The sequence below is a fragment of the Cervus canadensis genome, chromosome 1 (assembly GCF_019320065.1).
Source record: "Cervus canadensis isolate Bull #8, Minnesota chromosome 1, ASM1932006v1, whole genome shotgun sequence".
In the NCBI taxonomy this organism is placed as follows: Eukaryota; Metazoa; Chordata; class Mammalia; order Artiodactyla; family Cervidae; genus Cervus; species Cervus canadensis.
Window position 1 is genome coordinate 117,111,140 of NC_057386.1, and position 27,500 is coordinate 117,138,639.

A 27,500-nucleotide genomic window follows, 5' to 3' on the forward strand; every position below is an offset into this window, starting at 1 on the left:
AAGAGTTCCTGCCTGGGATAGGGTTCATCCAGGAAAATGAGCCTCAGTTCTTGGAAAGGAAGAGAACCTCTTCTTCAAATGATCTTATTAGGAATGCCTAGATATACAAGTTCAAGGGGTTTCAGCACTGGAGGAGGCAGAAGCCCCGCCTCTGGGCTTCCCCCGGTCCTGGGCATGCGGGCTCCTCTGAACAGTGGCCTGACACCTTCTCAAGTCCGTTTATCATAGCCGCCGTGTCTGTGACTTTAGCAAACCACAGTACTGAGGACAGAAGTTGACGCCCTAACTCTATTTTCTCCCTGTGGTGCCCTCAAAGGCTCATCCCTGTCAGCTGACAGGGATGCTAGGCCACTGGATTTCTGAAACAGTGTGGATCTGGAGTCTGTGGGCAGAGCTGGGTACAGCAGCAGGCAAGGCTGCAGATCTGCCCACCAGGGTGCAGAGCCACGGGCTTAGTCTCAGAATTGGATTATTCCAGTGAATTTGGAGCTCCCAGCCCCCCTGGCTCTGGGGATTCGGGGATTACCCAAGCCTCTAGAGGGTGGGGCCGGGGGGGAGCCCACCATCCTCCTCTAATGGATCTGATAACATGGATCCTCTTTCTGTGGCTACAGAGAGGCAGGGGATTGTCTACTTACCTCCCGCTTCCAGCCTGCAGCCCACAGCCTCCATCAGCTACGTCCCCTGTGCCTGGGATGTTCAGCCGTGTTATTCCAGTTGAGGTCCTGAGAGCATCAGCATCCCCTGAAGCTTGTGAGAGATACAACTTCACGAAGTCTGTCCCAAACACTGGACCTGAATCATTGGGTTGGGGGTGCCTAATAAACCCTCCAGGTACTCCTGATGAGCAAACTCAAGTTTGAGAACCCCTGGCTTGGAGTCCATGGTTCCATCCCACACACCAGTCAGATTATGCCTCAAGCCTGTCAAAAGATTCTGGGCAACTTCTGCCCACAAACTTCTCCTTCAGACTCCTTTAAGCCTTTGATTATAGAAATTAATGACAGTGATTACAATGGACCCTGTTTAATAATGCCACCTTGCACTATTTCAAGGCCTCTGGAGGTGGGCACTGCAATACCCCGAGATCATTTACAGTGGACTTTATTATCCCCTTATTGCACATGAGGAAACTGAGGTTCAGAGAGGAGATGTGGCTGGCCCAAAGTCACACAACGAGCATAATAAATCCAGGACCCAACAGGATCCTGCTTCTCGCTTGGCGGAGAGAATGAAGGCTGATTCTACATCTGTCTTCTCACACACTCTGGGATTTCCTCCTGGGCAAAAACCGTGTTATCACTTCCTTAGGAAAGCCTCTCCTGACCTCCCAGGAGAGTAGTCCAGACCTCCTTATTCTACCCCACCAAAGGTCCCCACGTTTTTCCTTAAAAGCAGGACCGCAATTTGTAATCACATATGGATGTGATTATCTCCTGTCGGTCTCCCCAACCAGTGTGAAAGCTCCAGGGAGGCGGGAAGTGAGGCAGACCCTGCTCCAGGGCTTGCGCAAGCCACATCCAGTCTGCTTTCCTTACAGAACTTGACTCTGTTTGGGGCAGCGCTGTGTTCAGCTACATCCGTGTATGACCCAGTCTCCCTTTCAGTTAAAGGTACCGGGTTCTGGCTTCTGAGATGAGTATGGAAGAGGCTGGGGACCTCATGGAACTCCACACAAGGCGAGTGCAGGAAGGTTTTTGAGCCAGTTCCCCGAGTGCAACTGGTACTCAGGAAATGCATGCATCATCTAACCAGGCAGGAGAAGCGAAGAACCCCCAGAGCCACCTTCCTCTTGGAAATATTTTTATTGGTTCTGAGATAACAGGGCTGAGGCGAGCTGGGACGGGCACAGAGCTAAGGAAGGTGGTGAGAGGCTCTGCCCTGGGGCAGACATGCTGTGTGGGCCCCCCCACCCCAGCCAGCGGCGGCTGGGTCCGTGGCACTCGGCGCCCGGCCTGACCTCTGCCGGCCTGGCATGGTGGCCTCCTCGTTGGCGGGCGCCCCCCCTTTCCAGTTGCAGGAGTCGTGAGTCTTTTTCACAGTGCGGAGGGGTGGGGGTCCGGGGTGGGCACCTCCCCGGGGTGCAGGCAGGCCCCGTCCGCCAGTACATCCTGGGCTCTGGGCGGCGGCGGCGGCGGCAGCAGGGTGAGGCGAGCTCAGGCTCTTCTTCTCCCGCCCCGCGGAGCTTGGCGGTCCTGGAGGGGCCCTGGCGGCCTCAGCGGGACATCATCCGGACAAACTCTGCGGTGGGGGCGGGGGAACGGGCGGGGATGGGGAGAAAGCAGCAGTCAGGGTGCAGGACACTGCCCCCACACCTTCCTCAGATCGATGCCTCCCTCCCCCGTCTGTGGCCACCGCCTCTGACCGGTGCTGGTCCTCAGTGTCCATCCGCATGGTTTTTTGTTTTTTGTTTTTTTTGGTCTCGCCCACCACGTGGCATGCAGGATCTTAGTTCCCTGACCAGGGATTGAACCCAGGCCCCCTGCAGTGGGAGCATGGAATCCTAGCTGCTGGACCACCAGGGAAGTTCCCCATCCAGCATCTTCCAATCCCTCTTCTTTGCAGCAGCCAGCAGGATCTTTCTATCTGTACGTGTGACCGCTTTCAAACCTCTCATGGTCCCCACAGGGCAACGGGCACAACCCCAAGGCCTCCCTGTTCTGGCCCCAGCTGATAGCTCCAGCCTTACCTGTCACTACTCACCCCTTACCACGAAGTTCGACTCCGTGGATCCCCTGTCTGCACCTCAGGTGGAGCTGACTCCCCCCTCCCCTCCCCGCTTAGCTTTCCTGCAACCTGTCCTGCTCCCTTCTCTTTTAACTAGACTTTGTTTTTTAGAGCAGTTTTAGGTTCACAGCAAAATTGAGCAGGAAGTCCAGATTTTTCCATCTACCCCCTGCCTCTACACACACACACAAACACACACACAGCCTCCTCCATCACCAACATCCCCGAGCAGAGTAGGATGTTGCTTACAGATGAACCTATGTTGACTCATCATTATTACCCCACGTGCATAGTTACATTAGGATTTATCCTTGGTGTTGGAGACTCTGTGTGTGTGTGCTAAGTCGCTTCAGTCGTGCCCAACTCTGTATGACCCTATGGACTATAGTCCCCCAGGCTTCTCTGTCCATGAGGATTCTCCAGGCAAGAATACTGGAGTGGGTTGCCATGTCCTCCTCCAGGGGATTTTCCCCAACCAGGGATCGAACCCACGTCTCTGAGTCTCCTGCGTTAGCAAGTGGGTTCTTTACCACTAGCACCACCTGGGAAGACCTGGAGGCTCTATAGGTTTGGACAAATGTATAATGACATATATCCCTATTATAGTATCACACAGAATAGTTTTACTTGCCTAAACATCCTCTGTGTTCCCCCTATTCATCCCTTCTGCCACGAACAACTCTTGGCAACCACTGATCTTTTCACTGTCTCCGGGTCTCCATGGTTTTGCCTTTTCCTGAATGTCATATCGTTGGAATCACAGAGTACGCAACCTTTTCAGATTTTCTTTTGCTTACTGTGCATTTAAGTTTCTTCCATGTCTTTTCATCACTTGATAGCACGTTTCTTTTACAACGCTGCATAATATTCCATTGCCTGGGTATACCACAGTTTTATTTATATATTCACCTAGTGAAGGGCATATTGGTTGTTTCCAAATTTTGGCGATTATAAGTAAGGCTGCTATAAACAGTAAATCTGTTTGTAGGTTTTTGTGTAGGTAAGAGTTTTCAATTCCATAGGGCAAATATCTCTTCCTTCTTTTTCACCTGGTGACTCCTACTTGTCTCTTAGGGCTCTGCTTACTTACAGCCTCCTCCAGGAAGCCTTCCCTAATCCTTGCCACTTTGGCAAAGGTGCCCCCGCTGTATGCAACAGCCTGCTGTTCTTCCCCCCACATGGCATGGACTATACTGTCGGCTTCTCTTTTCCTTGCTGGTCATGGGCTCCTCAAGGTGGGGATCAGGTCTTGGCACACAGCTCATGTACAACACATGCTGGTAGAATGAATGGGAGATACTGGGCTTTCAGGGAAGAGCGGTCATCTGTAGGGGTCACTACCTGGACACGGGGTACCTGAAATGTTCAGCTCTGGTGGTAGCCAAGCCTTTGGTAGCCAAGCCTCTCCACTGCCACACTCTCCTTGACCTTGAAGACCAGCTACTCCCCAGAAAAGTCCTCCCAGCCTTAGTGTTCTGGACATATTCACAGTCTAGCTCATGTTTATCTTGCCTTTCTGCTCAGCACCCAAGTTTATGAGTGTAGAATCAGTGTTTTGCTGTGTTTTTCCCCCCTGTATCCCATGGTGCCTCAGATGGTGTCATGAACAGTGTAATGTATGGAATGGCTGAGATTCCAGGCCTGAGTTTATGACCCAGCTCTGCTCCTCTGTAAGAGAAGCAAGTTATATTACTTCTCTGAGGCTCAGTTTACTCAATTGTAACATGAGGTAATAACAGTGCAGTCCCTGGAGTCATTGTAAAAATTAAATGGGATAATACATGTAAAGTTACTTAGTACAGTGACTGGTATATAATAAATGTTCAGTTCAGTTCAGTTCAGTCGCTCAGTCGTGTCCGACTCTTTGCAACCGCATGGACTGCAGCATGCCAGGCTTCCCTGTCCTTCACCAACTCCCGGAGCTTGCTCAAACTCATGTCCATTGAGTCGGTGATGCCATCCAATCATCTCATCCTCTGTCATCCCCTTCTCCTCCTGCCTTCAACCTTTCCCAGCATCAGGCTCTTTTCCAATGAGTCAGTTCTTTGCATCAGGTGGCCAAAGTATTGGAGTTTCAACTTCAGCATCAGTACTTCCAATGAATATTCAGGACTGATCACCTTTAAGATGGACTGGTTGGATCTCCTTGCAGTCCAAGAGACTCTCAAGAGTCTTCTCCAACACCACAGTTCAAAAGCATCAATTCTTTGGTGCTTAGCTTTCTTTAGATCAAACTCTCATATCCATACATGACTACTGGAAAAGCCATAGCTTTGAATAGATGGACCTTTGTAGGCAAAGTAATGTCTCTGCTTTTTAATATGCTGTCTAGGTTGGTCATAGATTTTCTTCCAAGGAACAAGCATGTTTTAATTTCATGGCTGCAGTCACCATCTGCAGTGATTTTGGAGCCCAAGAAAAGAAAGTCTGTCACTGTTTCTATTGTTTCCCCATCTATTTGCCATGAAGTGATAGGACCAGATGCCATGATCTTCGTTTTTTGAATGTTGAGTTTTAAGCCAGCTTTTTGACTCTCCTCTTTCACTTTCATCAAGAGGCTCTTTAGTTTCTGCCATAAGGATGGCATCATCTTTGTATCTGAGGTTGTTGATATTTCTCCCTGAAATCTTGATTCCAGTTTGAACTTTATCCAGCCTGGCATTTCGCATGATGTACTCTGCTTAGAAGTTAAATAAACAGGGTGACAATATACAGCCTTGACGTACTCTTTCCCCAATTTGGAACCAGTCTGTTGTTCCATGTCTGGCTCTAACTGGTGCTTCTTGACCTGCAAACAGATTTCTCAGGAGGCAGGTAAGGTGGTCTGGTATTCCCATCTCTTTAAGAATTTTTCAGTTTGTCGTAATCCACACAGTCAAATGCTTTAGCACAGTCAATAAAGCAGAAGTAGATGTTTTTCTGGAACTCTGTTGCTTTTCCCATTATCCAACAGATGTTGGCAACTTGATCTGTGGTTCCTCTGCCTTTTCTAAATTCAGCTTGAACGTCTGGAAGTTCACGGTTCATGTACTGTTGAAGACTGGCTTGGAGAATTTTGAGCATTACTTTGCTAGCGTGTGAAATGAGTGCAATTGTGTGATAGTTTGAACATTCTTTGGCATTATCTTTCTTTGGGATTAGAATGAAAATTGACCTTTTCCAGTCCTGTGGCCACTGCTGAGTTTTCCAGATTTGCTGGCATATTGAGTGCAGCACTTTCAAGCATCATCTTTTAGGATTTGAAATAGCTCAGTTGGAATTCCATCACCTCCACTAGTTTTGTTCATAGTGATGCTTCCTAAGGCCCACTTGACTTCACACACCAGGATGTCTGGCTCTAAGTGAGTGATCACACCATCGTGGTTATCTGGGTCATGAAGACCTTTTTTGTATAGTTCTTCTGTGTATTCTTGCCAACTCTTCCTAATATCTCCTGCTTCTGTTAGGTCCATACCATTTCTGTCCTTTACTGTGCCCATCTTTGCATGAAATGTTCCCTTGGGATCTCTAATTTTCTTTTCAGAGATCTCTAGTGTTTCCCATTCTATTATTTTCCTCTATTTCTTTGCACTGATCACTGAGGAAAGCTTTCTTATCTCTCCTTGCTATTCTTTGGAACTCTGCATTCAAACGGGTATATCTTTCCTTTTCTCCTTTGCCTTTTGCTTCTCTTCTTTTCTCAGCTATTTATAAGTCCTCCTCAGACAACCATTTTGCTTTTTTGCATTTCTTTTTCTTGAGAATGGTCTTGATCACTACCTCCTGTACAATGTCATGAATCTCCATCCATAGTTCTTCAGGCACTCTGTCTATCTGATCTAATCCCTTGAATCTATTTGTCACCTCCACTATATAATCATAAGGGATCTGATTTACATCATACCTGAATGGTCTAGTGGTTTTCCCTACTTTCTTCGATGTAAGTCTGAATTTTGCAATAAGGAGTTCATGATCTGAGCCACAGTCAGCTCCCAGTCTTGTTTTTGCTGACTATATAGAGCATGTACAGTTAGAGATGATCACTAATTATGATTATTACTATTTTAAAAACACTTTTACTGAGCATTCACTATGTGTCAGATACTGAGTTCTGTGGGAATCTCAGAGATAAAGAAAGTAGGGTTCCTCTTTTCTCCAAAAGTTCAGAATTAAGTGGAGATATAACTAGCGCTTAGGGGCCAGTGTGAAGAACGAGGGTAAGCCTGAGGTGCTGTGAAAGCCCAGAAAAGAGGAAGCTCAGTCTGGGGACCGAGGGAAGTGGCCCCACTGCTGGGTCTTAAAGATGGAATAGACTTTAGCCCCAGTGAAAAACAGAATACAAGGCATCCTGACAAAAATAATAGTGTAATCAAATGAGAGCTTGGCAGGCTTTTGGATCACCTGTGGTTTTAAGGTGGAGTGTGAGTGAAGGAATGGTGAAAGCTGTGGCCAGGGAGGTGAGTTGTGGATCGATCTTAAGGGGTCTGAGTGTCAGGTTGAGGAATGTGGTGTTCAGAAAATACCTCCATTGATGGATATAGGAGAAGGTGGGTCAATAGACATAGAAAGAGATGGGTGGGGGCAGAGGGACACAGGAGTGGATAGATGGATGATTAGATGGATACAGATGGGGAAAGTACAGACGACTGACAGATCAATGGAAGTGTGGGTGGAGATACAGGCGGATGGGTAGAGAATAAATGTCTGAATGAATGTTGAGAGTTACAGATGCATGGATAGATGGGAGAAGGTATACAGGTAGATGGAGGCATGGGTGAATGTACAGAAGAATGAATAGATGCCTGGATGGGTAGGTAAGGCCATAGGTAAATGATTCTATGGATAATTGTTTGGAGATCTGTTAGTGAATAAATAGGCACCTGGACAGAAAAAGAGACAGATGGATATACACATGGAAAGAGAGATCTGGAAAGATGGATGGATGGATGGGTGGATGGATGGATGGATGGATGCAGGAACAGACGATGGATTAGAGGGGTGGAAGGATGGAAGGGTAAGGGGATGGAAAGTTGGGGTGGATTGATGACTGCATGATGGACACCCATGTGGAGGGATAAACTCTGAGGATGCCCACTCCTGTCTTGGTTCTTCTTCCACTCTCAAGACCCGCCTACCTTCAAAGTCCACTCGTCCATCCCCGTTGAGGTCCACGTCCCGGATAATCTCCTCTATGTCTCGGTGTCCCACCTGATGACCCAGGAGTTTCCTCATGGCCTCTCGTAACTCACTGGTGCTTATCTCACCATCACCATTGGTGTCAAACTAGAGGGGGCATGAAGGAGGGAAGAGGAGCTACAACAGAAAGACTGTCAGAAGCAGACCCCAAGGTTGAACCCCGTCTTCAGCATCACTGTCCCCCCCACAACCCCTTCCCCAGAGCGCCTCTCTGTCCAAGCTTCTTCCCCTGGGGTGGGATCCAGAGGTCCAGGTTCCTTTCAGGTTGGGAATTCTAACAAGTCCCCCGCCCCTGCCTGTACACTGTCCACCACTTACCTCTCGGAAGGCATCTCGCAGTTCCTTTACTCCAATCATATCTGCCGTCTCCGCCAGGAGTTTAGGTCCCATTAGCTCCACAAAGTCATCAAAATCCACATGGCCACCCACTGGGGACAGAGGAACAGGCTGGGTCATCCATCTAACCACTACCCACCTCCAACTAGACAGCCGAGGGAGCTGCCAGCTCCCCCTGACCTGCCCAGCGACAGGCCCAGGGTAAAAGCAGAGGCCGAATGAGGACAGATAAGTGACCATGGACAGGGGGTTATCATAGAACAGCTCAGAGGAGAGGCCGGGGGCTAACTAAGGGTGAGTCAGGAACTGGACAGGGGTACAGAGGGGAGAAAGAAACATGAAGTCACAGAGATAGGCGAAGAATTTCAGAGCAGGAGAGAGACAGAGACAAACATGCAGAAAGACAGAGAGGGAAGCAGGAGTCGTGAGCGCCTGGCCCACTTGCCCACTTGCCCCCCTCTCTCCCTCACTGTGCAAGTGGAACTCACCTTCCAACCTTCAGCCAGCTTCAGCCACCTTCCAACTTCACCCAGCCTTCAGAGGGTGGAAATACAGGAGACCTGCCCCCGGGGCCTGCTCACAACACTTTCAGCCAGTGACTGAGCTTGGGGGATAAATACCCAGCCCGAGAGACAGCTCCACGGTGGGCCTTCGACGCCAGCACCCTGAGCTCATCACCCACAGTGGTAGCTCCTCAAGTGCCTTCTGCTTTGGTGCCCTGTCTTCACCCTCCCGCCTCCCTACTCTCTACCAACTCTGTCCTGCCCCTCCTAAGTAAACTCCACACTCAAACCCTTGTCTCCTGGTCTGCTCCTGGGAGAACCCAAAGTGAGACAGAGAAAAACATAATAATGGTAGCGTCCTCTGTTCAACTCTTACTGAGTGCCAGGTATTGATTTATTGGGCTGTTTAGAATATCCTCTAGGGACTTCTTTGCTGGTGGTCCCGTGGTTGGGAGTCCCGCCGGCCAGTACAGGGGACATGATCCATGGTCTGGGAAGGTCCCGCCTGCCATGGGGCAGCTGAGCCTGTGCACCACAACTACTGAAGCCCGTGCTCTAGAGCCCATGCTCTGCAACAAGAGAAGCCGCGGCAATGAGAGGCCCGCACACCGCAACCAGGAAGCAGCCCCTGCTCAGCGCAACGAGAGAGAGTCCGCGCGTGGCAACAAAGACCCAACACAACCAAAATAAATAAATAATTAAAAAATATATATATATATCCCCTAAAGAGAAACAGGCTCACAGATACAGAAAACAAACCAGCGGTCACCAGTGAAGGGAAGGGGGTTTGGGGGAGGGGAAACATAGAGGCTGGGGATTAAGAGATGTCAACTACTCTGTGTAACATAAAAAAGCCACAGGGGTATATTGTACAGCATGCGGAATAGAGCCAATATTTTACAATAACTTTAAATACAGTATAATCTATAAAAATTTTGAATCACTATGTTGTACACCTGAAACTAATATAATACTGTATATCAACCATACTTCAACTTAAAAAAAAGAAATGCCCGGAATAGGCAAATCTGCTTAGACAGAATGTAGATTAGTGGTTGCCCAGGGCTGGGGAGGGACTTGGGGGTGATGGCAAAGTGGTATAGGACTTCTTTGGTGGAGGGGGCATGAAAATATTTTAAAGTTGATCGGGGTGATGGTTGCACAACTCTGAACATACTAAAAGCCACTGAAATCTATACTTTAATTTCCCAACCAGGGATCAAACCCATGCCCCCTGCAGTGAGAAGAAGGAGTCCTAACCACTGGACCACCACAGAAGTCCCTGAAGGGAATGCTTTAAGTGAGTCAACTGTATGGTATATGAATTATATCTCAATAAAGCTGTTTCCCCAAAAAATAAATGAATAAGTAACCCAAGAAAAAACAATAAATAAATAAACATACCCCCGGTTGACTCCCTATTCCACCCCTCATTTTACAGGTGAAGAAACTGAGGCACAGGGAGGGTAAGTGGTTTGCCCGCAGGTCACAGAGCTAGGAAGAAGGGGGAGCTCAGAACTTGAACCCAGGCAGAGGACAGCAAGGGCGAGGCCGGGGAGGGAAGGGGGTGCCTGGCGGAGGGACTCACGGTTCATGTTGATCTGCTGAGACAGCTCGATGAGCTCCATCTCGGTGGGCATGTAGCCCATGGTGCGCATACAGTTACCCAGGTCCCGGCAGTTGATATAGCCATCCTTGTCCTTGTCAAATTCTCTGAAGGCCTCCCTGAGCTCTAGGGAAGAGAAGGAAGGTGGATGTGGTGACCCGCAGAGCCTCTGGGGCAGAGGCTGCCCCGAGGGGCCCATCGACTCATGCATTCCTTCAACGCCCGGCTCCCCAGAGGATGCCCGGCTCTGCACTAGAACCTGTTCACAGGAAGCCGAGATGTCTCTGCCCCTCTTCCCACCCACCCCGCTCCCCTCATCTTCCTGGATGGCTGAGCAACACCCTCCTCTAAGAGGCCAGGTCTCACCTTCAATCTCCTCTGGCCGCAGAGATCTGTCCTGAAACAAAAGAACATGTGCCATTAGCAGCTGGGAGGGGCCCAGAAGTCATCCAGTGCCCAGCTGAGGGCCGTCCCAGTGGCAGCAGGCACTGGCTGGGAGGTGATGGGGCGGCCGCGGAGGTGTGCCTGGACCATGTCCTGGAAGGGAAAAGTGCAGCCCCACCCATCTCACACACATGGGAGAGGCCGGGGAGCCAGAAGCCCCTTCCAACCTGGGCCCAGAACCTCTGCACCCCTAACCCCTTATTCCAGACACAAGCCTGTGGTCAGGGAACAGAACTGATTTGGAGGCCAAAACCTGTAAATAAAATGGGGTTATTGGGAGGATCCCAACAGGTAGAAGAGGGCTCTACCCGATAAAACCAAGGGCTTCCCCGGTGGCTCAGCTGCTAAGGAACCCGCCTGCCAGTGCAGGGACACAAGAGACGCTGGTTCGATCCTTGGGTTGGGAAGATCCCCTGGAGAAGGAAATGGCAACCCACTCCAATATTCTTGCCTGGAAAATTCTATGGTCAGAGGAGCCTGGAGGGCTACAGTGCATGGGGTCGCAAAGAGTCGGACACAATTGAGCACGCACACACACACACACAATGAAACCAGGAAGAGCTGGGGAGAAGAGGGGCTGAGGGGGGGCAATGGGAGAAGCAAGAGGCTGGGGGAGAGGAAGTGGGGTCCAGACCAGTGCACGAAAGGGAGGAAGAGAAGGAGCAGAGGGAATGGAGGCAGGATTAGGACTGCGCCCTGCTTCCTGGGCACCGCCCCACCTTCTCCAGTTGGGCCCCCATCTTAGACCTCGCCCCGTCACAGGACACAGCATAGGACCCTGGGGGCTGCCAGTGCCTCTGGCGGCTGCCAGGGTCCAAAGCACACGTCTCCAGCCTCAAGCAGTGCCCAGGTCTCCTTGGGGAGTCAAGGAAGCCCCAGGGCGAGGCATCCGAACAGATGGCAGAGAAGTCTCCAAAGAGTGGGCCCGGAAGGAGCAGGGGGCAGGCTCCAGCTGGTGACTTGCCAGCTGCCCCAGGCCTGCCCAGGAGGGAGACAGACTGGCATGAAATGGATGCGGTGCCCAGCTGGACATGCTTAGCAGGCTCCAAAACTGGTCCACGGGGCTCATCCTGCCCATATGTCACAACTCCCTGCCCAAAGGGGCAGGGTGTGCCCGCCCTGAGGGAGTGCACACCAGGTGTGGGTAATCCAGTCAGGGACACAGACATGTGGGCGTGCCATAGCCGTGCACGTGGGCTGTTCTAGCCCACTGGGCCAGGGCAGGTGAGAGGCTGCTGCCCACCTGCTCCAAACTGGCCCCAGGGCAAGGAATCCCAGTGCCAGAAAACCCGGGAATCTTTTAGAAAGGGGCTGTTGAGCAACATTTTGCAGGACCACCAGCTGCACAGGAAGGACTTGGCTCTTGGAAGGGGCTGTACATGGCAGGACCATGCTGAGAGTGTACATGAGCTTGACACGAGTAGTCTGCAGGCTCCCAGGTCCTGCCAGCAGCATTTCAAGCTGAAGCTGTCTGTCTCTGTGAGATGACTAGAAGGACTTCCACTTAAAAAGCCTGTCGCCTTGCACAGGGAGGGGTTGTCACTCCCTCTAACACCTACCTATTCCTACCTCTATCACCCACTAGCTGTTCTTAGTCAGACTGGGATCTTGAGTGACCACAAAGGGTGCTTTTCACAATGCCTGGTACCCCCCATAAGTGAAAGCGTCAGCGAGAATATGCATGTACACACACATGCAGGGTATGCTCACTGGGACAGGCGACAAGTCCCTTCCCACCCTGCAGCCTCTCACATCTCCAGGATCAGCTCTGCAGCCCCTTCCCTGCTTCTTGTAAACCCAGAACCAGGGTGCAGAAAAGCCAGTACCCCTTGGCCATGTGCCTGTGGCAAGAGCTGGTCTGGCTCTGTCCTGGTGGCTGGTCCCCGAGTCACACGCTCCCCAGGGCAGAGTGGTGGGGGATGTGGAGCAGAGCCAGGGATGCTCAGCGACATGACAGGGAAACCATGAACACCGGTTCAGGGGGTCAGGTGGGAACGGAGCCCACCACAGCCCTCACTCCCCAACTTATGCAGTAAAGGGATGAGTTTGGCCTCTAATGTCAGATGGACTCAAGGACAAAGCCCAGATCTGCTGCTTCCTAGATGGAGGACCTTGGGTAGGTCGCTTCCACTGTATGAGCCACAGATTCCTCATCTGTAAAATGGGTTAATACTAGAAACCACCTTACAGGGTCTTTGTGAGCATCTGTGAGGCAAGATAATGTAAAGTGTTTAGCAGGTGGCATTCAATAAACCCTGGAGAAGGAAATGACAACCCACTCCAGAACTCCAGTATTCTTCCCTGGGAAATCCCATGGACTGAACAGAGGAGACTGGCGGGCTACAGTCCATTGGGTCATAGGAGTTGGACACAACTTAGCAACTCAACCACCACCATTTGATAAACCTACCGATGTTTGAATCTGTAACATCATCAATACCCTCCTCTCTGTGACTGTTCAGATATGTATGAGAGGCCCTCCAAAGCAGTGGGCACATGTGACTACTTAAATTGGAATTGGAATCAAAGAAAATTAATAATCCACTTCTTCAGTTGCACTAGCCACACTTCAAGGGCCAGTGGTTAATGTAGAGGGCTGTGCTGATCGGAGAAATGTTTCTATCATCATTGAAAGTTCTAGTGGACAGTGCTGTGTATTCGGTAGTGTTGTTCAGAACACAGGGGACCCTTGAGTCAGGCTCCCTGAGTCTGAATCCTACTGCTATCACCTACCAGCTGTTACCTTGAGCATGTTATTCTCTCCAACTCAATTTCTTCATCTGCAAATGGGGAGGATAATAGTACCTACCTCTTGGGGTTGCTCTGCGGCTTAAGCACCAAAGGACTGAGTACAGTGCCTGGCACATATTAAGTGCTCAAAAAAAAAAAAAAAAAAAAAACCTCAAACCCCAAACAATACTATAGCTGCTATTATTTTTGTGCTGGTGAATGTGGACGCATCAGGGCTCTGCAGCCATGAGTGGGAAACTCTGGGGGTCAGGTTCACAAGTTGAGGGTGTGAGGTGCGTCTGCCGGGGGATGCACACCACTGTGTACAGAGCCCCTCTTCTTCCCAGCACCTCCTTCCTCATGCCCCGTGAAGCCAAGTCGAACGCAGCTCCACCGGGGCCAACTTACGTACAGGCTGCCTGTTCTCCGCGAAGCCCTTACGCAGGAAGATGCAGGCCGGGCCCAGCAGGTTGTGCATGACCGCGCAGTTCTGAGCCAGCATCAGGAGTGGCCCGGGGAGCTCGTTGCTGGCCGCCAGCCCCTCCTCGCTCGTCTGCACCACTGTGTAGCTGGTCTCCTCCTGGCGCATCTTCAGCCAGCACCAAGCAAATACAAAACAGAGGCAGGATGTCACCTCTCTGGTCTACCTGGGTCCTCCGGGCCCCAGCCTGGCTCCCGATCCTAGAAGGGCCCCTTCTCAAGAGAAGACCTTGAGAGGCAAACACCAGGGTGCAGAGAGCCTTCAGGATGCACAGGCAGCAGGCAGCAAACTGGTCCGACAGACGGAGTCCCGGATCATGGGCCGAAATGGATGTTCCAGGGAGATCTGGGTGTGACACCGTGTGGCACACCTGCAGACACACACACACACACACACACACACACACGTGCACAGAAACACACCCTCGTGTGCAGACAGAAGCTCAGAGAGAGGAGCAGGCAGAGGGAGGCTTCTGTTCATTCAGGGAATAAGGTCCTTTCCTAAGATGCTCCCAACATCCCGGCACAATCCTTGGGGCCAAGCTCCCCAGCGGACCTCTGATCCTACCCCTGCTAGAACCCACTGGAGGTAGTGAGGACCATCAGAGCTGGCAGCAGAGCGTGGGCTCAGCTAGTCTGCGGGACCGGAGGCTGCCCACACAGGGGCCATGGCAAACGGAAACGAAGCAGGCAGGTGTGAGAGGCGGGGCCTGGGGTAAGATGGATGCTCTGGGTCCCTCTGAAGGGACAGCGTGACGTAACTCCAGCCCGGTGTTGCCAGACTTTCCGATTTAAAGCACTGTGTGGGCTAAACAAAGCACTTCTGTCCGTCAGCTTCCACCTAGCTCACGGCCTCAAGACTAGACGCTGTCTCCCATCAGCAATCTTCCTCGTCCCTCCCGCCTTCGCTGGCTCTGTGCCTGGTCCAGGGACCTCTGGAGGCTTAGGCAGGGGCCCTCTGTTCTGACCAAATATAGCCAGGCTCCCTGGCCCCAGCCAGCCCATCCTCCCCCTGATGGTTCCCATGCAGCTATAAAAAGTCAGCACTGCCCACAGACCGTCCCCTTAGGACAACAGCAGTGTCCAGACTCAACATTCTCTCCCAGCCCAGCCTCCTCGCCAGGATGCCCAGGGTCCCCCTAGGTCGGGGTGGTCTGCCTTCAGCCCCCAGATTGGATACCTCCACCCCCAGAGTGAGGGGCTGGAGCCAAACCGTCTAAGGAAAGAGCAGTGAAAACTTAGAGGGCTGCCTCTGTCCAAGGACCCCAGAGTTGCATGTCCCACCCATCCATTCTGCTGCACCCTCTTCCTGCCAGTTTCCTCCAGCTCCAAGAAGGTCCCACTCAGGAGAAGATGCTGAGACCTAAGGGGAAGCCTGTCCTCCCAGGTGGACAAGCAAAGCAATCTCCCACATCTCACCCTGTCCTCATGCTCCTTCTCGAAGCCCCACAGTGTGGGGCTGCAGTCTAGACTCTTGTCCAACTTCTAAGCTTCTTCCAGGCCTAGAGAGGAAGGAGCAATATTCTGGTTCCTCTAATGGCAAGCAGCCACACAGACCCAAGGTACGGGCCCTCAGTGCAAGGCCCGAGTCCAGGGAGTGCAATGAGGGTCACCCTGAGTAGTCCTAGAACTTGAGGGGTGATCAGGGTCCATTCTGGATTGATGACCAAAAGAGGTTCAGAGCCTCGGCCACACTCACACAGGCTACAGGGACCTGGCTAGAGTGAGGGCAGGACCAGAGAGACCTTCTGGACAGAGGGAGCCAGGGAGTCAACTGTGGTTAAGCCCCAGGAAACAATCTCAGGAGATATTTGCAGAGAATCAGCCTTTTTGTTTCTGGCTGACTCTCACTCACTTGGCTCAGATGAGCACACCCAGGAGGAGGAGGCAGCAGGTGGCAGGGAACTCAGAGAGCAGCTTGAGTATAACTGGCTTTGGACTCAGACAGTCTTGGGGACATATTCTGGCTCTGCCGCTTGCTTCGCTGTGTGACCTTGGGCAGGTCACTTCACCTCTCTGGGCCCTGGTTTCATTCTCTGTCCAGCGGGGGATGATCAGGGCCACTCACAGGATTCTGTGAGAGGCAAATGAGCCATTGCGCAGTGCCTAGAGCATGGCAGGAGCCGAATATGTGGAGTTGCCATGGTGATGACAATGATGATGACAACGATGATGACGATGATGATGATGATGCAACTTGAGAGATGCTGGGCGCCAGAAGGCATTTACTTCTGGCTGCAGAAGAAGTGGGAGAATATTTGCCAATCAGGAAAGAAGTGAGGAGGACAGAGAAAAATTTGCTCCCACGAAGCAAGAACCAGCAATGGCTGGGGAATTTCCACTGCATCTCTTGATCTTAACCCAGTCTGGCACCCAGTTGCCCCAGGAGGCTGCTGTTCTTCCCTGGCACCTGACAGCCCAGTCCTGCCCAGCTCGGAGCCTGGAGGAGGCCGCCTATCTCCATCACCAATTCCTGGTCACCACACAGGAAGCCAAGTGGGCAGCGGCCCATGGGCTGACAATGTTTCCTGGCACCAAGGGGGCATCTCCTGAGTGCGGCAGGGCAACAGGAGGAACCGGCACACCTCCTGACCTAACAGCTTTCTAACAACACAAGGCAGCCAAGACCGTGCTCCCTCTCATCGAATGTATTCACTGAAGGAGGAGTTGAGTGAGGAAGCACTTGATGTGGTGGGAGAGGGCATTTCCCAGCGAGTGGGAATTTGGACTAAGATGACCTATAAGGTCAGGTTCACGAATCTATGAATAACATCTCTGACAGCAGGAGAAAGAGAGAGAGGCAAAATTAAAAACAAAACCCCAGCTCTGGATTCACACAGACCAGGGTTTACATCTCAGCCCTGCTCCCAGTCAGCTGTAGCATCTCAGGAACACTCTTATCTTTGAGTCTCATTCTTTTCTCTAGAAAATAGCCAAGAGAACAACTCAGTGGAAAACAGTAAATAAGATAATAGATGTTGGAGATCTTGTAGATATTCAGGAAAAAGCAATGTTTACTATTATTTTTTTAAACAATGAAACTGAGTGCAATACCTTTTATGATTTTTTGCCTTACTCCATGGACTCAAAACCTCTCCTGTTTCCTTTTCCTCATCCCCCTTCTCAGAAAACCCAGAATGTAAAAATTATGATTATGATGCTATTAACACTAGCTAACATATACTGGGTATGTTAGCTGCCTGCATCCCGGGCAGCGATCCCAGCTCTTTCTTTAGGCCCCACAATCACCTCAGGAGGTAGATGTTAGTATTTCCACTTGATAGACAAAGGAACTGAGACCCAGCAGGGGTCAAATAACTTATCCAAGGTCACATGGCTATAAAGAGGAGACCTAAGAAGTCTGAGTCACGGGTGGGGTAGGACAGAAGGACAGCTTTTGTTCTTGAGTTCACCTCTTGAAGGTCTGGACAGAACTCAGGGAAAGGGCATTCGCCCAGTGGTCCTCTAGACTAATTCAAATCCATTTCTACTTCTCTGCAACAGTGTGGAGGCCACGTCTGATGCAAAGAACTCTCCTTTAAGATGACAGATGACTGGGGGTGGGGGATGCACAGAAGAAACAGTCAACCCTCAGAAAGATCCAAGGAACAGCGAAGATTAAAAGGAATTTGATGTGAGCAGCTTAGCTAAATGAGGAAGAAGATGAGCAAAAAAGCCTGAAATGTCCTAAATTGAGAGGCTGTCAAACTAACAGAGGGGGTAGGAAGGGGTTGGGGGTGGAGGAGCCATTAGCTAACCTGAGACCTTGGATAAGTCACTTAACCTGAGTGGCAATCAAGTTCCTTCTCTGGAAAATGAAAGAATTGGAGGAAACCATCCCTCATATTTCTTCTTCCTTTATGAAATACCTATGAATTTCTTCTACGGCCTGACTACAGAGGGCCAGAAATACAGGCAGAGCCCACCTAAAGCAAGATCCTACAGATGTAAGACCAGGCTTTCAGGAAAGATGCTTTGAAGGTGATTATTTGCTTTCCAAAAGGGATTCTTGCAAAAGAATATTATCCCGGTGTATAAGCAATGCACCCACTACAGAACGCAATTGACAGACACCTTTGCTGTATACTCCATTTCTCGATGGAAACAACCCTGGGGCCCTGAGCCAGACTGGTCCTATTTGTGAGTCTCTGACCTGACTCAAGAATTCGCAAGGGTAGACAGGGATGTCCGGCTTGTTTCCTCTCAGTAACAATGGGATCTACTTTAAAACCCACAACTCTGAAGACCTTAGAGACCACGGGAGAGGGTCAGAGTCCCTCAGAGGAGATGAACGAACCCCTCCTCTACCGCTGGGAAAGAACCACGAGCAGCAGGGTCAAAGTCCATCTTAACCCTCTTCTCATCTTGCTTATCCCGAGGCAGTCTGTCCATGCACATGGTAAGGACCCTACATGGTTTCTTTCCTAAATCTTATGCAAATTCCCAAACATGGGCCCCCATGCAGCTCTAAATCCCAACTTCAGCTTAGAGCCCCGGGACACAGACAACTGTGATAGGAGGGAATGCAGAAGCAGGAACAGGGAAGCGGCCCTAGACAGAACCCACAGGAAGGGAAGCGAGCTTCAAACGTCCACCCTCTCCGCCCCCAGCCTCTGGGACAGATGGCAGGATGCCCCAATCTCCCACCCCAGGTGTTAAGAACTCCAGAAACATACCTTCCTTGAGAAATTTCTCAGTGGAGACTTGACACAGTTGCCCATCCTAAGCTGAGGCAGCCCCTTTCAGGATCCCTGCGTCCATGAAGGAGGCTCCCGGGGGCTAAGAGACCTGAGTCCCGGTCCCGCCAACCCCAGCCTCCCTCTGCCTGCGCGGTGCTTCCTCCAAGACCGGCTGAGCCCTCTCTCCTGCGCGCGTGCTCGCTTACTCGTCTGCCTGTTCCTGCTCCCTGGTGTTTTTTTTTTTTTTTGGTGGATTGTGTGTGTGGGTTTAACTTTCTGGACACTTTCTTAAGGAGATGAAGGCAAGAGGGGAGAGTGCAGGCACAGAGAGAATCGCCTGGAGAGCTGATGGCAGAGGGCAGCCGAGCTGGAGAAGGCTGCGGGATCAGCTACATGAGATTACAGCCGAGTCCTCTCCCGGTTCACTCCCCTTCCCTCGGCCCCTCCCCTCCCGCTGTCAAATCTGCAGGGAGATTGCCTCGGGGAGGGGAGCCCAGAATGGCAGCTGCAGCTGGGAATTAGGCCAGCAGACCCAGAAGGGGAAGCAGGCTAGTTTGGGCCCCCAAATCCACGGGGCCTCGCAGCTCCCAGCCTTGTGTGTGCATTCTCTCTCTCTCACACACACACACATACACACACGCACCCAGGGACGAACGGGCATCTTAATCGCCCCCGGCCATCGCAGCTAGATCGAGAGATGGCGGCTCCAGTCGAGGCCCTGGAGATCTTGTGACGACTCTCCATCACGCTCCATTTTTCACACTTGCCTCCTCATTGAAATGGGATGAGGCTCCGGGGCTGGAAGCACAGCTGAGCCAACAGCGGCTTCTTCCGCTGGCTCCCTTCACCGTGTGCCGTCTTTCCGACCCAGGGGAAATCAAGAGCCGGCCCTGAGCGGGTCCTGACGGAGGCAGTGCTGGCCCAGCAGGCGTGAGCGAGCGAGGGCGACGAACCTTCTCCCAAGCCCTCTGCCTGAGCCTGACAGAGCATCTTTCACCGGCTCCCTCGGGGCGCAGAGCAGAGAGGCCGCCCTTTGCAAAGGGGGCGTCAACGTCCCATGAATAGAACTTTTTAGGTAGCCTGCACGTCCTCGTCCCTTCCGGTTCCAGCTTTGATGTGAATTCATTTCAAGCCTCAGATGTCACCATCGAGACCTACAGCCCGGAGCCAGATGACCCAGGAGAGTCTGTATCCACGTTTCCCTGCACCCCTACTTTTCCCAGCAGGGGGCACCAGAGGCAGACTGGGACCCCAAGCTCTTTCCGGGCCCTGATGCAAAAACCCTTCGGCGCACCGCTCTGAGTTTCAGTCCACAGAGGGTCCTTTCGCAGGAATTTTTTTTTTTTTTGGTCCAGTTTTGGGTGGCTGAGCAGAGCTCCCGTCAGGGATAGATGGGTGGGGATGCTGCCCAGAGGGTGCCACAGACCGGCTCCCAGGGAACTGAGGAGGTAGGTCCCTGGGTGGCTCTTGACAACCGTGCAGTGACGGCAATGGAATAGCTTAATCAGGGGAGTCATTCAGCAGGCTGGTTTGGCCTCTGGAAGGGGATACGGAGGAGGAGGGTCTCCTCCTGAGGACACAAAGAGAGGCCTGGGTGGGGGCGAGGTTGTTGACATCTAAAGGGCAGGAAAGGGGAGTGAAGACACTTGGAGGAGGGTGGGGGGAGCTGGTATGGGAAGAGCCAACAAAAATGCCTTCTTCAAAGACCTGTTTCTTGGAAACAAAGCGTGAAGGCAGGGCTGTGAGAAGAGCAATGAACTCAGATGAAACTGAAGGGTCTGGAGGCCTGGGATGAGTCCTGGCTCTGCTGGCTTCTGAACACTCACCAGTTCCCTCGCCTGGTTATAAAATGTGCGTGATTCAAAACAGGTACTGGAATGAGGAATTATTAACATGGAAGGAGGAAGTATCATTTGTCCCATGTGCTTGGCTCTGGGAATGTTGTAGGAACAAGATACATATAGTCCCTGCTTTTAGATTTGATCCCTGGGTCAGGAAGATCCCCTGGAGAAGGGAATGGCAACTCACTCCAGTATTCTCGCCTGGAGAATTCCATGGACAGAGCAGCCTGGAGGGTTACAGTCCGTGGGGTCACAAAGAGCCGGACATGACTGAGCAACTAACACTTTCACTTTCACTGCTTGCAGGGAGCTTACAGTCTAGCAGGGGGGCAGGAGATATTAAAGAGCTATCAACTTACTGAATCACTTTTCAGGTCAATGCCATGAAGGGGAAACACAAACACTCTGAGAAAGTGAGCCAGAGGGATCTGACTTAGTGTAGAGGGATCAGGAAAGACTTGCACACAAAATCTAGAGTCTTGCAGACTCTTTTGAAAAGCTAGGGCTTACCACAGACCCCAGAGGGGAGATGAGTTAGGCTCCAGGTAAGGTACAAACCCAATTCATATGAGCTAAATGGGTGGATATATGAAAAGACTGGACAGGGTGAAGCAGGCACGTTTTCAGTGCTGGCTGCAGACTAGAATCACTGGGGAACTTCCCTAAAGCTGCTGATGGAATAGGTGTAGGTGAACCACGGGCACCGGTGTTGTTTAATATTCCAGGTAATTTTAACCTGCAGTCAGTGTTGAGAACCACTGATCTAGAGATACAGAGTTCAGCATGTGGAGTCGGACAGACCTGAGTTCAAATCTTGCCCTGCTGCCTACCAACCATGTGAGCTTGAGGACTTGTTCATCTTTCTGAGCCTTGGTTTCTTTATTTATAAAACGGGTACCCTAATAACCCTTCCCTGGTAGGACTTATGAGGAGTTAATGAGATCACGCCTGCAAAGGGCTTGGCACAGTGCCAAGCATCTGGAAGGTGCCCCTTACCCTGCCCAGCAGGGCCCCCACTAGGTCAGACCTGGTGACTCCTGCCCCCTTCAGGCCAGCCTATGGCATAGCACCCATTTGTCAACCTTGGGATATGCCCCTGTCCTTGGAGACAGAAGACAGGAGACAGGACTTTTCCCCCTATGGAAAAGTCCACCTACTTTGAAGAAATTCCATCCTTCTTTAGCAGAGAGGGTGCCAACAGTAGCCTGGGGGCTTAACGGAAGCAAGGGATTCAGGATTCAAACCCAGAGCTCGCTTAAGCTATTTTAGGTTGGACAGATGGGGTGATGGTGGTTCTGCATGACAGGAGTAGCTACTGATCTTGACGAAGCAGATGGCTTGACCTTCGGCAGAAAATTTTATAAAGGGCTGAATGGTGGAGGCTTCCTTAAGAAGCAAAGCACATCGCACGGCCCCGCCTCCCCATCCCTATGCACTGTGGCAGCAGGCCTGGGCCTTCGGAATCCACACTTAGAGTTTTGGAATGGGATAATAGGATCAGAGGGATGAGAAGGATAAACCCGTTGCTGATTATTCCTGATTAGGAGGGAGGCTGGCTTTGGGCCCTGAGCAGTCCTAACGCCAGCATTTGAACTTGGATGGCAGCCCAGTGTTAAGACACTTGGGGAAAGCTGGGTCGTAACCTGAGAGGTGCTTTGTGGATGCTTCTGACAAATAGGAAACACACTTCTGTGACTTTCTACCAGCCGGTATGGTGTGGCACTGGCAGACTGTTTGGAGAGAGACATAGCACGTCACAGTCCTGCCTTTTACTTATTCTGGGACCTTTGGTCAAGCTACTTCCCCTCTCTTGAGTCTGTCTCTTCATCTCTAAAATGGGGGAAGATGATGCTACATTTACAGTTTGCTATGAAGATAATGAGAAGATGCTTTGTCCATTGTTTACTGGATTCTAGACAGAGATCTAAAGTGCCAATGTTGCTTCTGCGAAACCTACAAACTGACACCAAGACACTCCTATCATCTATAATCTATGTCAACCACAAACGGGCCTTCTCTTCCCCTTTCCCAGGCCCCAGAGAAAGGCCACAGGGGCTCCCAGCCTTTTAAGAGAGCAGTAGGAAGTGACCTGACCAGGAAGGAGTAAGTAATACACCCAAGCCATCATCCTAGGCACACAGGCCTAGTGCAGTTGAATCTGTTAGGACCCAAATTGTCATCGCCTGTCTCCCTCATCTTAACTATGGGAATTAAGAAACTCTGAAGTCCAGAGGCTGGAGATACCTGTCATTCATTCATTCATACATTAAATATCTCAATCCTGTTATGCACAAAGCAATTTAGGAATTGGGCTGGCCTACTCAAATCAGAAGAGATGTCCCTATAGTTAGAGAAAGGGGAAGGATGGAACAGAGCTATGGATTTTATTCATAGTTGCCTCCTCTAAAGAGGTGTTTCTTCCCAAACAGAATAAGGAACAGAAAGACTGTTCTTTGGGTAGTTTTCTGGACTTCCCTGATGGTTCAGTGGTTAAGACTGTGTGCTTCCTATTTCAGGGGGTGCAGGTTCAATCCCTGGTGAGGGAACTAAAATCTCACATGCTGCACAGCCAAAAAAAATTTCTAATTAGTTTTCCAAGATCCAATGCCAAGAGTTGTCTGTTTTGAGTTGCTTTCTGATACCACATCTTCTCTCTAGATAGTTGGGTGGTGTGCTATTAACTGGCCACAAAGAGGATACCAGGGAAGGTCCTTGGTCATTCAGCTCCTTCCTTTAGTGGCCTTCGTCACTTAGCTCAGAGACAGCTTTCAGACTATCTTATGCAGGCCCTCATTTTGACAATCACTCTATTAATAATAATAATAATAACATGAATGAAGCCTGAGCCCTTTTCTAGCACCCACTCTGAGCCAGGCCATTTGGCATCCTTAACCTTGTATAACGCTCATAAGAGTTCTGCAAGGTAGTTTTTTTTGTTTTTGTCATTAGTCTTATTTCTGGATGAAGAAACCCAGACCAGAGAGAGAAAATAACAGGCCCAAGGTCACAGCAATGGGAAGTGACATTGCTGGAGTAGGAATCTTCAGCTCTATCTCCCAACCCACCATTCCATGCCTTAGCCTCAAAAGCACACGTTCTCCCTGCAGGCCGTAAGGATGCTCTGTGAGGTCACTGGGAGAACCCTAATTCCCGTTCCCTAGTGAGGGAGTCTATCTTGATACCCCCAGGGTCGCTTTGGCCCCTGGCCCTCCCTGACTCTGTTACAAATGGAAACAAGTTCTGACATAGCCCTTGTTAGTGAATCAACAACAACAACAATAAGAATAACATCCACAGACCCTTGCTCTAGGCCAAGCTCTGTGTATATCTTCATATCCCCTTTAATTCCCCCCCCAAACCCATTGAGATACTCTGTGTGTGTGTGTGTGTGTGTGTGTGTGTGTGCACACGCGTGCGCGCTCAGTCGTGTCTGACTCTTTGGAACCCTATGGATTGTAACCTGCCAGACTCCTCTGTTCATGGAATTTTCCAGGCAAGAATACTGGAGTAGGTTGTCATTTCCTTCTCCAGGGGATCTTCCTGCCCCAGAGACTGAACCCGAGTCTCCTGCATTGGCAGGCAGGTTCTTTACCACTGCACCACCTGAGATACTATGATTATCCCAAATATGCAGATAAGGAAACACAGGTTTACGAGGTTAAGCGATTCACCAAAGGTTAAAAAAAAAAAAAGAAAAGAACTTGGGAGACATGAAAAATATATTTCCCCAGGGCTATACTTTGCCCAAAGCAGAGCCTATCTGAAAGTTTCTATATTCAGAACCTCATTTCCCTTCTCTTGGTTCCGACCTAAGGACAGAAATCTCCATGCAGAGAGAAGGGACAGAAAGACTAATTCTTGCAGGAGACTGGAGACTCTGACACAAAGTCCCAGGCCGGGTTTTGTTGTTGTCCCTGTCATTGGAGCAGATGTCTTAGAGCCATCAGCAGGAAGCCCAGACTGGATGTGCCCAGCTTTAAAGAGAAAGTCGGCAGTTCCAAAGGCAAGAGCTTCCAGGGGAAGGTAGTAAATATTTGATGGGACCTTCCAGCTCCTCCTGACTCAGGTGACCCTGGTGACATTTCAGAACACTGGACTGGAGAACAGCCTTCATCTCATGACTGAGAAAGTAGAAGAAAGAGAAGCACATGAGCTGAAATGCTCTGTGCTCACAAAGGGCCCAGGCAGGCAAATTCTGCAAGGCTGGAAAGAAAGGGCTCCTTTTCTAGGAACGAAGTCGGATCACTGGCAAACTAAATAACCAGAAAGTGTGTGATCCTCAATGACCTACCCTTCCAAACTTCTAGACTGCTAATCTCCAAAATAGTCAGGACCCCGCTACCCTCTCTACTTTCATCTCCATAGTGCCCAGCAAACGCCTGGACAAAGCAGGCGATCAAAAAATATTTGATAAGTGCAACCGATAGTTGTCATCGATTCAACTGGCACGGTATCCCTTTCGCAAGCCAGCCCACTCCTGCCCTAACACCTGACTCCCCCTCAGTCATACAGAAGCCACCGCAGTCAACACAGCGCTGCACTGTCACAGCTCTGCATCCACAGCTCTACTCTGGAGAAACTGTTTCCAACTGCCTCAACTAACGAGAGCTCCCGGCAGGAACAAAGCCAGACTGCTGCCCTATCACACCACCACCGCAGCCCCGTGCAACCCGAGCCTACGTGCAGCCGCCTTCATGTCAGACCTCCACCGGCATCAGCCGCAGCGGAGTAGTATTTTGAAAAGGAACTGTGCACATCTGAAGCAAAACACACACGGCCTCCTTGGAGTTCTGATCCAGCCTGGCAAGCCAGGAGCTTGAAACAGCTTCTTTACGCTACATCCCAGCACAGAAACGCACAGGCCCGCCCCCACCCTCCATCCCCCACACACCATGCAAATACTCTGATCACATCTATGCATTACACCCCTCCTCGGCTGCCGCAGAACGGTGTCCACGCTGTGCCAACGAGTTCGACTTAATTATGGACTTGGAACTAGATGAAATCCTGGCTTTGCTCAGGAGTTCACAGGTCCCTTTCTGCTGAGCCTCTCTCCCCAGCAGCACGGCCTCAAACTGTAGATCTGGATTATGACTACGGGGCTATTTGTAAAGGGCAGGTGCCCAGCTGCTTGGGGCTCTTGAGAGAAAAGAAACAAAATGAGCCATTCGTGACCCCTTAGTGACCTTTCTGACCCTAGAATGCACACTAACTCAGACTAGGGATCTCTGGGTGTTCTTCCACACCCCACAACTCAAAAACTGACCACTGCCATCCTCGTGGCATTCCTAGATGACAACCTCCTTGAAATACCCTCAAAGTTCCAGTTTGAGCCATAGCTCTTACAGCCCTGCGTGTCTACCCACACACTCCTCTTTTCTCATATTTTTAGCTCTCCTAACTTTCCCCAGGTCTTTGGGGCCATCACAGGCGATGGCTAGGGTCCCTCATCGCCTGACAAGGCAGTATAACCCAAAGTCCCCTCTCTTGACCCCCAGACTCCATGCTCATTCATTGGTCTTCTCGGTCAGAGGCCGAAAGAGTGGGTTTGGCGCCACCTGCTCGGAGCACCCCTCCTTGATCCCTGCAAATTTCCAGGCTGTTTGTGGAGGTCGCTGCCTTCCAAGACTGGCCGGTTCTGGCAGGTGGAGGGAGTCTAAGCGGTGGTGCCTGGCCCGGAAGAGGCCCGGAGCGTGGACAGCGCACAGGGTGCTGAATCAGGCACGGGGGAGGAGGAGGCGCGCGGACCAGGGCGCCAGGCGGCGGGAGGACCAGAGGAGTGTGACCTGGGGGGCCGCGGGCAGCGGGAGGAGGGCTGAGGGCGCGCAGCCGCGGCAGGGTCCCGAGCGCCTCTCCAGGGAGCGGGTGGGAGGCGCGGCCCTTACCTGGCCGAAGGCGGAGCTGAGCATGGGGCGCAGCTGGTGGAGGAACGGGTCTGCCTCGGACGCGGCGGCTGGAGCGGAGTCCCCGCGACCCGGGGCTCGCAGTGAGCCCCGGAGGCCGAGCGCCGGGGACAGACCCCGTTCCTCCCCATCCCGCCCGCGGGCCGGCGGCAGCGGCGACGGCGGCGAAGGTCGGGACGCCGCGGCCGGCGGCGCCTCCCGGGGCCTGCAGTGCGCCTGGGGGAGCCCGCGCCGGCTCCCCCGCGCGCCCTCCTCTCGCGGCGCCGGCCGGCACAGGGGCCTCCGCGAACTGGGGTCCCCTGACGGCGACGGCGTGCCAGGGCAGGGGCCGGGCAGCCGGCGACTGGGCAGCACTGGCTCCCGGGCAGGGCCGTGACGGGGAGCCCGGCTGCCCCCGCTCGCCGCCGCCGCCGCCGCCTTCAGCAGAGACGTCTTGGACTCGCTTTTGGCGATGTGCGAGCTCATCGCGGCGGGGCCCGCGCTCTCATGGCCCGGCGGGGGCGGCGCGGTGCGGCGCGGCGCTGGGCCCCCGGCGGGCAGAGAGCGGGGCGCCCGGCGGGAGCCGAGCCCGAGGACGCGCTGGAGGCGGGCGCCGTCCCCCGGCCGCTTAAATGCGGCCCCGTCGCCGCCGCCCATGTGACAGCGCAGCCTCTACGCCCGGAGCCCCGAGCTCCCCGGCGGCTGGCGGTGCGAATCTGGGGGGGCCGCCGGCTGTCCCCGAAGAGTCCACCCCCGGCTCTCCCGCGGCCCAGGTACCGCCGCGCCCCGCCCCTTGCCCCGCCCCGCGCTCGAGGAGCCCCGCTTCCGGGCGGCCCCTGGCGGCGGAGGGGGCGCTGCGGCGCGGAGCCGCGAGCGCGAGGGAAGGGGCTCGGCGAAAGGCCCCAAAGAAGTCCAGACCTTGGTGGCGCCGGCGGTGCCCGGGAGCACGCCCGGAGGTTCCCAAATGACCCACAACCGCCGGAACCTCCAGAAATACTGGCGGGGTGCACTGTCCAGGGGGTACAACTTTCGAAAAGATGACGAGAGACGTGAAGGAAGTAAACTCGAGACGCAAGGAGGGTGAAGGCAGGCTGTGT

At 52.1% G+C, this 27,500-nt stretch overlaps 1 protein-coding gene across 3 annotated transcripts; it reads right to left on the reverse strand.

Annotated features, from left to right (window-relative positions):
* Positions 1 to 1,782: 1,782 nt before the first annotated feature.
* Positions 1,783 to 27,188, reverse strand: CABP1 (calcium binding protein 1). Of its 3 annotated transcripts, XM_043438916.1 has the most exons (7): positions 18,678 to 19,292; positions 13,934 to 14,110; positions 10,714 to 10,744; positions 10,330 to 10,473; positions 8,221 to 8,330; positions 7,842 to 7,989; positions 1,783 to 2,241 (listed from the first exon to the last, which is right to left on the reverse strand). In XM_043438916.1, the coding sequence occupies exons 1-7, from the start codon at positions 18,720 to 18,722 to the stop codon at positions 2,216 to 2,218; spliced, it is 681 nt and encodes a 226-aa protein (XP_043294851.1). In that variant the 5' UTR covers positions 18,723 to 19,292; the 3' UTR covers positions 1,783 to 2,215. The 3 variants fall into 3 exon arrangements, with proteins under 3 accessions (XP_043294851.1, XP_043294850.1, XP_043294852.1); XM_043438915.1 differs by lacking the exons at positions 13,934 to 14,110; positions 18,678 to 19,292 and adding an exon at positions 26,407 to 27,188; XM_043438917.1 differs by lacking the exon at positions 13,934 to 14,110.
* Between the last annotated feature and the right edge of the window lie 312 nt (positions 27,189 to 27,500).

Bases quoted from the DNA above. Each gene is read 5' to 3' on its own strand.
- CABP1 (XM_043438915.1), bottom strand. From the start codon at position 27,060: ATGGGCGGCGGCGACGGGGCCGCATTTAAGCGGCCGGGGGACGGCGCC. The intron at 10,474-10,713 runs GTGAGACCTGGC...TCTCTTCCCTAG, and splicing joins GCGGCCAGAGGAGATTGAAG to AGCTCAGGGAGGCCTTCAGA. The intron at 8,331-10,329 runs GTGAGTCCCTCC...CTCTGTCCCCAG, and splicing joins TCAGCAGATCAACATGAACC to TGGGTGGCCATGTGGATTTT.